General features: G+C 45.1%; 1 protein-coding gene across 1 annotated transcript in view; it reads right to left on the bottom strand.

Annotated features, from left to right (window-relative positions):
• OGDH (oxoglutarate (alpha-ketoglutarate) dehydrogenase (lipoamide)) overlaps window positions 1–12,136 on the bottom strand; it is a 73,270-nt gene extending 61,134 nt beyond the window's left edge. Inside the window, exons 1-2 of the mRNA XM_015417052.1 lie at window positions 11,906–12,136; window positions 11,676–11,774 (exon numbers count right to left, since the gene is read on the bottom strand). Coding sequence (XP_015272538.1) covers window positions 11,676–11,774; window positions 11,906–12,136 — 330 coding nt within the window. The remainder of the gene's footprint in view (window positions 1–11,675; window positions 11,775–11,905) is intronic.
• Window positions 12,137–12,335: the final 199 nt, after the last annotated feature.

Raw genomic sequence — 12,335 nt, 5'->3', positions numbered from 1 at the left:
AAGAATGACTTAGCTATTAAAGAAAAATTCACAAGTTGCAAAGATGCAATTGTATCGGATTTCCACCATTCGCTTCCATATCTGCACAGGAACATCTTAATTAATTTTCTACCTTATTTCTACCTCACTTAACTCACCAGCTACTTGGAGGAGGAAGATAAAACCTGATGCTGTAGTGAAAGGAATGATGGCCACAATCTATTGCAGGACTGAGCCTACTGATTCCAGTGAGCTCTTCTGAACTGTGTCTGATAAACGATGCAGTGAATGCTTCAGTAGTTTGACTGTTAGATTGTGAAGAAGACACTGTTGGTGGAACTAATTGAAGTAAATGGGCCAGGACGAAGCCCAGACAGTTGGAAACTACAAAGCCAAATGATAACATTTAATCCACATTTTGAAATAAACTGTGGCAACCAGGTGAACCCCAGGACATTTTTTCCAACAATGGCCAATCATGTTGTCTCTCTGAATATAAATCAGAGGTATTGACTCCTCTACACCAGTACTGTTTGGTCTCACTGGCATCAGTTCTTCTAGGTTGTAGGCAGACATTATTCTAGGATCATCTTAACTGGAGTTGCCAGGAACTGAACCCAAAACTTTTGTGCAGGCGATATATCACTGTCGTATGGTAGAAGCACGTTAACATCTGTGTTTGTTTCCACTAAATGTTGCCTTTCTTACCAAACTTTTCTCACTGCGCTAGGTTATCTAGTTACTATATAAATACCATATAGGCACGACTGTTCCCTGCCTAAACCAGCAGAGTTTAAAAAATGTCACACTCTGGAAAATTGCCTTCAGTAGTAAGTTTTTCAAATCATTATTCATTTTAAAGGTGCATGGAATACTGGATTAAGCAGTATTCTACTTTAAAATTCAGCCCCTTCTTCCTGACAAAGCCTAATTTTTCTACAGCTAAATATTCCATTTTTTGCAGAGGTCGAAAGTGTCAAAGTAGGTCAAAATTGGATGCAAATTTCTTCACAAAAAAGCTCTCTGCTGCCCCCCCCCAAATTTACACTAATAGCTTACACATAACATCTATCATGCAAGACTTTAGGTCATATAATCACTGCAAACCAAGCTATTTCCTATTAATGATCTTCCTTGAATAGTAACTTAAGTAACTGCAGCACTGAAGTTATGGTAATACAGGATTTTGGAAAAACAAAACAGCCAAGCAAGTAACTTATAGAATAAAAATAAAACGATGACTTTCTATAAGATCTCTGGTTATTGGTCTCTAGATTCTAATCTACAGCTAGTGTGGTACAGGAGTTACAATGCTGGACTAGTATCTGGGAAAGTTGTGGTACAAATTAAGTAAAATAAATAAAATTCCAGTGTTATAAATCATAGTTTCCGGACCAATCTCAGATGAAGCCAGTGAGCTCAAAACATTGCACAATATAACTGGAAGATTTACAAAACTTCAATTGTATAAATCAATCTTGGAGGTATTATCTATTATGTCTTCCCTATTGAGCAAACATTAACAAACATTATCAGTATAGCATTTCCCCTCCCTTAGTCAATTCTGGCTGCAAAGTAATTATACAGGGCCTAATTCTGTCTAGTAACTGTAGACCCATCTAATCCTTTCTATGAGTCAGACCACAGAACTATTTGTTAAAGCTGCATTCAGATACAAACCAACCAACCTCTGTTTGCAAAGAACAAGAACCTGGCTTTTTGCTGTGCTTATATACTGTCTCATTTTTCCCCTCATAGGTGCAACACAGTTGAAGGCTTCCTGGTTTCAGAAACCCCAATTTGCCACAATGTCTTCATGCGGGAACCAGGGCAAATTGCTTCCTCCTCACAAACTTGGATTCTACAGCACCCACTCCAATTTGTCCAGGTTCCTAGGAAAACTGGAGTGTGACTGAATAGTTCTTAAACCAGGAAGCCTTTAACTGTGCTCCACATGTGATGAGGAAAAGGAGAGGGTGAGTAAACGTGGTAACATGCCAGGTTTGAGTCCGAATGCAGCTACAGACTTCATTAAGGAGACCACGTGAGAACGAAGTGATTAGAATGGAGCAGACCATTCTTTTAAACAGAATGGTGAAAGATAATCCACATGCTTCACCAATTCCAGAGATAAGGTCCCCATAAAAGGAATCAGATCAAAGGCATCAAGGCACCTACCTTAGCCCCTGCCAGTTACTCTTGCAGCTCATTTATTCCAACTGGTAATTTGCCTAAGCTTTAAATTCCACCTTCTTACATACATGAAAAGGCATTATTGCATAACGTCTTCCAAAAAGAGCACGTGTTTGAGAAATCAGTCACTACGATAGAAAATCTGCATGGTAAGGATTTCAGTCAAAGGATGAAGAAGTGGAATTATAGGGGAAGTTTAAGGATTAAAGAAGACAGAATGCAGTTTGCATCAAGAAAAACACAAGTTCTTGAACAACCTGAAAGACCTCCCAGCAGGTATATACATAAAAGGACCTCTACAGACTCTCTCCCCCCATGAGATCCTTCCGGGTGGTAATAGCATCTGAAAAGCTTCTGTCTAAATACTAGTTAAATGAGCTTCATGATGCCACTAACAGTGTAATCCTAATCAGAGTTATACCTTTCTAAACCCACTGACTTCAGTGGGTTTACAGAGGTATAAATCTGTTTACGATTGCACTGTTCCCCCCCCCATTATCTTTTTTATTTAAAGTTTGTTTTTAAAAAAACAAGAGAATAAAAAGTAAAGGAACTAGAAGAAAGAAGAAAAGAATTAGTAATATTAGAGTCTTATTGCTATAAGTAGCAGTAATATTAGAATAATATTATTATGTCACCTTATACAATGCTGTGTCAAGACCTATCAGCGTATGGAGAGAATTAGTTCTTTATCAAGTAAGGAAGGGCAGTTCAAAGTCTAAACGAATAAGAACCAGAGCTTTTTCAAGCAACGCTAAAGACATGCAAACAAAAAACATAGTTTAATTGCTTATAAGCACAATATACTTCATAGACAGACCGGTCACTACTCTCAGTTCAAGAGTTTCTATGAAGTTTCTGCAACCGTATCCTACCACTTCAGCTCTAATTATTTTTCAGAGTTATTTAAGCAAGAGCAAAAATCACTAGTGGTGTTTATCCGGTTCGAAGAGCTCTCATTGGCTATTGCTATTCATAATACACAAAGGCAGGGCTATTTTCGGGCAGGAACACACAGGAACGGAGTTCCGGCTGGCTTCAGAGTTGGCCATGCCCACTACAGCCAAAACCTCTACATGCATGGCTACAGAGGAAAGCCCTGGAGAGTGACCCCCGGCAACTCCGAGGTGGGTGGGCCAGGGGGAGTCCTGGAAGGATTGGGGAAACATTTACATGCCTCCCCATGCCTTCCCCAGCCTGTCCAAGGGCCGGCTTGCCCGGGCTCCCCACAGCCACGGGGCGCTCAGGCAAGCAAAGGGAAGGCATGGGGTGTGGCCTAATATGCTAATGAGCTGTGCTGTCAGGGTGTGGCCTAATATGCTAATGAGTTTCTGCTGTTGGGTGTGGCCTCTTATGGTAATGAGTTCCTGCTGCGCTTTTTCTAGAAAAAAAGCCCTGCACAAAGTTAAAATGGGAATTTCCATTTTCTGAATCCGGCTATTATACAATAGTTATTTACACCATGTCTGAAAATCTTATAGTTCAAGGTGGATAAAAAATTAACCAAAAAACTCCGAGGTGGGTGGATGTCTTTTTAAACTATGTTATGTCTTTTTAATGTAACTGTGCTCTAAATTCAGTTTTCATGTTATACAAAGTGTATGCATCTAGAGACGGTAAATCCATAACCCACACAGTTAAACTACTTCAGGTGCTTCACAAATATTATAAAGCTACTTTTTCTGTGAGTGTATGTGAATCTGAACTGTGTTTATCAGGGAGAGCCCTAAAAGTGTGGCCTTAGCCTTAAAGTATGTAGCCTGCTTAGCAACTTCACCTACACAAAGAAACTGATTTGTTTCACAACTGCTGTCTTGCTCTGCGACGTGTACAATTCTGTACTACATAAGGCATGTGTCCTGCATGACCAAGATTTTAAATTATGGTCCTAGGTAGCATAAAGGTGCCATTTAGTTGCAAGCTATTATCTTCCCACTATTCTGCCAACCGAGTAGCAAGCATGCTTGTTTTAGAAATTCTGAATTACAAAGATGGAAAACTTGGCTTAAAACAATGTTTTCACTTGCCTCAATGTAAAGCAATCAATTCTGTACCAATCTGATAATTACCACTTGTGTGGTAATTTCCCAGCTAAGACCATGACATACGTTTTTTGGAAAAATGCAAGTTGTCCACTCCAGCAGCGGCAATCGTCTTCACCCTTGAGCCCCTTCCCTGGTGGCAACATAGTTCTGTTCCTCTTGGCTCAGGAACCTGGCAAATGACTCTCTCTCCCACCACCACTGCAGAGGGATGACTTTTCCAAAAGAACTGGGCAACTGGTAAGAAGTGCTGCCTAAGATTCCAAGTTTGGCACGGGGAATGAAATAACCAAAAAAAAAAAAAAGAACAATGCAGCACTACCGATTGTCAGTTGGTCATTCCTGATGCAGGAAAACAACTGATTTTAAAAGTGCTGTTTTGCTGATAAAAATAAAGATGGTACACCCATCTTGTTAACGCAGCATAATAGTATTAGTACTTGAGATAGATTCACAGAACGGCTGTTTTTCATATTTCCAAAAGGACAGCAAATCGTGCTTCTCAGCATGCTACGATGTAGCCTTCAATCTTTTGCGCTGGGCACAAATTAATTTAACTAGTACCCCAATAGCTTTGTGCATCACCATTTTAGGACTGTTGCATCTTTCAGATAGGATTCCCACTGCATTCTTTACTGGAATCAACTTTTGTCCTAATTTGTTTAGCATCCGGCCTGAGGAACCACCAGGTGAAACTCCAAAGCTAAGTATATTACTTTGTGACTTTTAACTGATCATAATAAAAGCAGTATGGCATGGCTGCTGTTTGGATTCGTTCTGAATGAACCAGCACAGTTTCCAACATTTGGTATCTTCTAGAAGACTTTGGCAGCCATGCAGGGCAAAGTACAAAACCATGTGTGACCTGATTTCTGTTGTCCTAGGGAGGAAAGAGGTTGTCACTTGTTATTTATAGCGGATGACACCCAACGCAATTAAAAAAAGTAGTCAGCCAATTACATAAGGGTGTCCTTGGTTTCACCGAGTTTCACTAAGTATCTGCTATTACGCAAGGTCAAATAACCAGCAGTCTATTGATCAGCAACCCAACCCTAAGTTGTCTTCAGCTAGCATCACAAAAAGATGGAAGCAGCCATTCTTTTATCAGGTCATTTTTATATTAAACAAATGTATATGTGTGGGTGCACGCACACACACGTACTTCGCAACAGTAACTGAATAGTGGGGAGATGTGAAGAAACCCTTAATTTGTGGCAAAACCATGACTCCCCTGGTCCTAACCAATTTAGCTACTGTTATCTGAAGGCTGCCCTGACCTGGATAGCCCAGGCTGGCTCAATCTCGTTGATCTTGGAAGCTAAGCTAAGCAGTTAGGACATGGCTGGGAGACCACCAAGGAAGTCCACGGTTGCGACGCAGAGCCAGGCAATGGCAAACCACCTCTGAATGCCTCTTGCCTTGAAAACCCTATGGGGATGCCGTAAGTCAGCTGTGAGTTGACAGCATTTCCCCCACCACCTGAAGGCTATTACAAAAAGCGGGGGGGGGGGGCAGTCACCTCCTTCCTCTTGTAATCTGAGCGCTGTTTCTCATCCAGTCTCTTTTCTGGAAGTGGACGAACAATTGGACAGTGAAGTCATTAACGGAAGCAGCTCATGGGGAATTATTTTGCTTAAACAAGCAGCTACCAAATAAAGGTTAATCAAGAATCACAACTCATTAACAAGTAGTTTGTTAGTACAGAAAGTCCTGCAGAGAAAGCTCTACAACCTATTTATTTCAAAGAAACTACTTGAGTATCAACAATGCACAGACAGCTAAGCGGGGGGGGGGGAATCCCTTTAAGGTACATTCTTTAAGTCATCGTACATAGGCTACATTTTTCCCTTTTAAGAACTAGTCAACCATACACAGTCAGTGGATTTTGATCTTTTTAAACACTCACTTCACAGAAGATATGAGACCCTTTCAAACTTCATATGCTCAGTAAGCGCAATTGTTATGGGTACAGTGAAGCTTCCTGCAGCAAATGTGCGAAAATGAACATCCAGAAAACGTATGTTGTTCACACTTCAGTGTCTGCTGTAAAACACACACACATATAGCCACAGCAATTGTGTATGGCACCACTCCTACAGAGAGAACTGGATACTTCACATGTAGCTTCATATATTTATGGTTTTACTTCCAGATGTGTCCAATTCAATCTGTCACTACATCCTCTTCCATATGTCAATAAGAAGAAATCATTTTTTTCCAGTGTGTCTTACAACATAGGTATTCCATATGTGAGGGACTTCAACAGCTCTGCCTGTAAAGAATGTAAGTTCATCCCATAAAATGTAAGTCATAAAAACAAGAGCTGGGAGCCTATAAAATTTGCAGACTGAGGGATAAACTGCAGGGAAACACCCCCCCCCCCAAATAAAGGAAATGGAGGTAGCTCTGAGCTCTAGATATGCCCCACAGTTATTTTGAAGGAGAACAGGAGGGCTCAGCATCCCTTTGTTAGTAAATCAAATGTTGGGAGGAGGATTTACGTTGGATGTCACATTAAGTATGACAGAGAATGGCCACAATCACTGATATAGAGCAAATTTATGTTTAGCATATGGGATGAAGTATAACTGCTTTTATTTTTTTTTACTACCAAGTCACAGTTGACTTACGGTAACCCTGTAAGGTTATCAAGGCAAGAGACATTCTGAGGTGGTTTGCCATTGCCTGGCTCTGCATTACAACCCTGGACTTCCTTGGTGCACTCCCATCCAAATACTAGCCAGGGCCGACTCATCTTAGCTTCCAAGATCTGACAAGATCTGGCTGGCTTGGGCTATCCAGGTCAGGGCATAACTGCTTACGTCACAAGTTAAACATTCCACATCCAGGTCGGTCAGGATGTACACATTAAACTGAGTCATAGGCCAGTTGTACACTATTAACACCAATAATTATATGTAATGGATACTGCCTGCAAGCTATAACTTAGTCCAGTTTTGGATAATCGGCATTTCTAATCTTAAGGTACCAGTTAAGGCTAGCAGGAAACATTCCTGAAAGCTCTGCATTTGTTTATATGCAATAACTGAAGCCACATAACAGGAAGAAAACAGAAGTCTTGCTAAAATAACTACGTGTACTCAAGCAGAGGAATGTGCACACAAAGATGGAGCAGATATTTCAGCTGAAGTTGGAAAGTGTACCTTGATTAATAGGTCTGACTATACATGAACTATTTTGGAAGTTTGCTGGCAACTTGTACAGCAGCGCAGAACAAACTGGGACAGGGAGATTTCTACTCTGCAGGTTTGTCTCTGCTCTTGGAAAACTCACACAAGAGTACATGTATAGGGCAAACAGCAGCAATAACCGAATAAAGTAATTATTTACAATCCTCAGCACACTATACAAGCAATCCCCAATGCGTTATCTATGGGTGAAACAGCATGTGCTGATGTGTCCCCTGGTACTCATGTACTACACTTGCTTCTGGACTGTTCAAGTCCTTTAGTTCTTGGTCGTACATTCACACTCCCTCCTTTATCACCTTTCTTTCCCCCAGCAGCCTTCAGCCTAACTCTCCCGCCTGCCCCCACTGCCATTTCTCAAGATGGTCAAGGTGTTGCTAAAGACACTATAAGAATGCAGTGGAGGCACTGAGATGGGAGGGGATGGGGCGGCGGCTTTGTACAAAGTAGCCACATCTGGGCAACAGGCTCCAATTTTCCTCATCAATTGGCTTAAAATTACTTTGCACCAGAACAGCTCCGTCACCAGCAGAAAGAAAGGGGGATGCAGAAGAACCCCCCACTCTGAGAAGTGAAAGTAAATACCAGAAGAAGCACAGAATGGGAAACGAAAGGAAAATCGAATAATTACACTCAGACTCTGGAACTCATCCTACCCTCCTAGCAGTGCCGGATTTACACATAAGCTAAATAAGCTACAGCTTAGGGCCTCGCAATCTGCTGGGGCCTCGAATAAACAAACAATATAAAAATGATTTCAAATATTAAAAAGGCGTATATATTTTATTTTTTTCTGAGACCAGCTGATGTAATTTAAAACAGTAGGGGGCTTCTGGGTTTTGTATAGCTTAGGGCCTCAGCAAGTCTAAATCCGGCCCTGCCTCCTAGCACCAGCCACATACAGAATACTTTCCCTTGTGCATCAACTGAATCCCACCATACAGAGGCTCGTGAGAATCCCAGTATTCACCTATTTTTATGTATCAGGGTTCTCAGTCCCGCAAAGCACTGCAGGAGAGCACCTGAAGCTATGTGCAACAAGGATTAAAAAATGCTAACTTGACCTAAGAGTCAAAGGCCTGGAACGCAGCCCCTGATTTCTTGATGCCACGAAGAGGACGGGCAAGAGGAGGAGGGGAGACCAGGCACCCCTCGCTGATGGCAGCTGGGAAGAGGTGGGAGCCGGGTCTAGTCACGAAAGACGGACGCAGCAGCACCCTCTCGTCATGCCCACACCAGCCCTGGCGGGCAGCAGCTCCCCCCGATTAAACTGGTAGCGGAACTCAGTTCTAAATAGGTGTTGTTGGAAAACGGGGCGAAAGAGACCCTCGTGCATTAAAAAGGCGTGGTCCGGCTCCCTCACCACCTAGCGGGGCTGGTGGGTGTCCAGGCTCCGCGCCAGCCTGCATGCGGGCACGGGCCCGCCCTCCTCACTCTCCACCTCCCCCCCCCGTCGTCCCGCTCCCAAGGACACTCCGGCCCCGGGACTGAGGGAGCGGCAGGGGCTACCGCCCAGGACGCCCACCAGGCCAGGGGGGCCCACACTCCGACCCCCGCCCCGCACGCCGCTTCGGGGTCGCGGCCCGCCCACTCCTCCCCTCAGGCCGCTCCTTTACCTGCCAGAGCCCGGACAGTCGTCCCTCTCGCGACGCTGAGCTCGGCTTGACAGCGCCAACCGCTGGCCACGCCCTCTTCGCTCGCCGCCTTGCGTCACCGGAAACGTCATCACACCCACAAACCAACCCGCTTCGTGTACGGTCACGTGAGCGAGAACGAGCCTTCAGGCAGGCATAGAGGTAGAAAAGGGCGTCTTTTGATTTCCGGTATGGTTTGATACGTTACAGATGCTAATTGTTCTGACCCCCCCAAGCATTTCCCTTCCGCTCTAATCCAGCGGATTGCGGCAGACATTGTCCCTTTGCATCCCACCTTCTGACTAGGATATAGAAGAGGGAGGGCTTCTAATGTCCTGGCCCCACTGGTGGACCTCCTGATGGCACTGGTATTTCTGGCCACTGTGTGACACAGAGTGTTGGACTGGATGGGCCTTTGGCCTGATCCAACATTGGCATCTCTTATGTTCTTAACTCAGAGATTTCAATTTCAACTCTATCTGATGAAGGATGCTTTGACTCTCCAAAGCTTATACACCGAAACTCTAAGGACGGGATTCTCACAAATTAGGACACATCAACCTCCAGTTCTAACATATTTATTGCCTATGTTGTCCCCCCCCCAGCTGAACCGAAACAGATGATAACTAGAAAACGAGCGCGTCATTCTTTTCATCTGTTTTTTAAAAATATTTTCACTATTTTATATGCTAATTTAACAAGCCACCCCTATATAATAAAACTATGATATGTAATTCCGTTTCATCGTTTAACGAAGTGTGCATGTACATGAAAGCTCACATCTTGAATAAAAATTTGTTGGTCTTAAAGGTGCCACTGGACTCTGACTTTGTTGCATTGCTTCAGAACAACACGGCTGCCCACCTTGATCACACTGAAACTCTTGTTGATCTCTAAGGTGATACTGGATTTGAATCTCACAGTATGGTTTGAGAATCTTTAGAGTGTGACAAGAGAGACTTTCATCCATTACTGTCATGGTGCCTGACCAACGAAATGCAATTCAGACAAATATTTTCGTGGACTGTAGCCCACTTTGGATAACTGTGCAAATAATTTAGATAGGTATGGGGGGAAAACAAAAACGACACATCAGGGGAAAAGAGCAAGAGCAGTAGGTATTTGACAGCAACAGGTTAGACTTGGGTTATTCCAGGTCATTCTTCCTTCCTTTAACATGAGGATAATTAATAGTGGATCAGTACATTACAAAGGTGTTAAAAAGGAGGCGAGGGAAGGCGAGGTGAGGGAACGTTTCGCCCCCCCCCCATGGCTGTTGCAGCTGCCACCGACAGCGGCGGCCATAACTTTTTAAAGAGCCCCTAACAAGAGCTGGGGGAGCTGGAATGACTTCTCACATGTGAAACAGCGGCGGTGGCCATAACTTTTTAAAGAGCCCCTAACGAGAGCTGGGGGAGCCGGAATGACCTCTCACGTGTGCCGCTTGGACATCACATGCGAGAGGTGGAATTTGCCTCTACGAGTCCAAGGCCACCACCACCCCGGGGCTCAGGGAGGCGAGGGAACGTTTCGCCGCCCACCCCCCCGTGGCCGTTGCAGCTGCCGCCGGGCTACAGTCCACGAAAATATTTGTCTGAATCACACGTGAGAGGTGGACATCACACACGAAAGGTGGAATTTGCCCCTACGGGTCCAAGGCCACCACCCCAGGGCTCAGGGAGGTGAGGGAACATTTTGTGCCCCCCCGCGGCCCGTTGCAGCTGCCGTCAACAGCGGCGGCGGCCATAACTTTTTAAAGAGCCCCTAATGAGAGCTGGGGGAGCTGGAATGACCTCTCGCGTGTGAAGAGCCCCTAACGAGAGCTGGGGGAGCCAGAATGATCTTTGGGCAATCATGGATTCTCTGTTGGCAATTATGTACTCCATTATCCCCTAAGGGCAAGCGTCCTCTCCATTATTCCTTATGGGCAGTCATTGATTCTCTATTGGCATTATGGATTCTCTATTGGCAATTATGTACTGCACTATCCCCTCTGGGCAAGCCAACTCTCCATTATTCTCTATAGGCACTCATGTATTCCGTATGGGCAATCGCTGTCCTTAGTTTTAGTAAAGGTAAAGGTTCCCTTGCTCGAAAGCCAGTCGAGTCCGACTCTAGGGTTGCGGTGCTCATCTCCGTTTCAAAGCCGAAGAGCCAGCGCTGTCTGAAGACGTTTCCGTGGTCATGTGGCCAAGGTGCACGGAACACGGAACGCTGTTACCCTCCCACCTAAGTGGTACCTATTTATCTACTTGCAATTTCTTGCTTTCGAACTGCTAGATTGGCAGGAGCTGGAACTAGAGACGGGTGCTCACTCCATCATGGGGCAACTCGGGTCTCGAACTGCTGACCTTCCGCAGCCTGCAGAGGTTCAGCGTCTTTACCACTTGAGCCACCGCAGCTTAGTTTTAGTAAGTCCCGTTAAAAAGCCACTTATTACTTTACTCTTCCCTGTTTCATTTGCAATGTAAAAATAGTATTTTCGGACTGCTTTACATGACTTTAAGGTCCTCAGGGTGTCGCACACAGCTCCTTTTCTCTTCAGCAACCCTGTGAAGTAGATAATGCTGCCAAAGAGTGATACTGGCTGGCCCAAGGCCACCCGCCGGGATCCGAACCCAACTCTCCCAACGCAGTCTAGCCATCACCGTCAGGCAAACGCCATCAACTCTGTCTTCCGGGAGGAGCTCCTGGTAGGTCTCTGAAGAGTGCAAAGCCTTCGAACACAACCCGGGAATCCGAAGTGCAGACAAAAGAACCACCCCCTTAGCCTTTCCTCTCAGGGCCTCAAGGAGCCACGTGACACGCCTCTGTCCCGGGACGCGCCCACTCTTCGCCCCCTTCTCACGTGACCGCCCCTTGCGCCCGCGTGGAGGAGGGCTCGGCTTGCCAGCTGGGTCTTGCCTCTGGGCGTCTTGGCCGGGGGAGGCGCTGCCGCAAATTCGCCCCGCAGGCCGTCTAGGCTGTTTTTGCTTCCAGGCGAGTTGCCAGCCCCGGCGGGAAAAGACAGGCTTATTCCCACAGCTGCTTCCACCGTCTGTGTACTGAATCCTTCCACGCGGGGCGTCGAGGTTGCCATTTCCGGGCAGTTCGATGTCCTTTTTCGGCAGGGATAGTTAAGCAGCAAACTGCAGGGGGAGAGGGCGGAGTAGTCACGGCGTACTTGGAATGTAGACTGTGACGGGGAAACCGACTTCGGCTCTCCATGAAGCTCACTTCCGCATTCTCTTTTTTGTCACCCGGGCCAATTCCGCGCTGTCATTTTTGGCACTCGTCCC

The sequence above is a fragment of the Gekko japonicus genome, unplaced genomic scaffold (genome assembly GCF_001447785.1).
Source record: "Gekko japonicus isolate JY-2015 unplaced genomic scaffold, Gekko_japonicus_V1.1 scaffold709, whole genome shotgun sequence".
Lineage (NCBI taxonomy): Eukaryota > Metazoa > Chordata > Lepidosauria > Squamata > Gekkonidae > Gekko > Gekko japonicus.
Note: the sequence above shows the minus strand (reverse complement) of the source record. Positions and strands in the feature narration are given on the sequence as shown.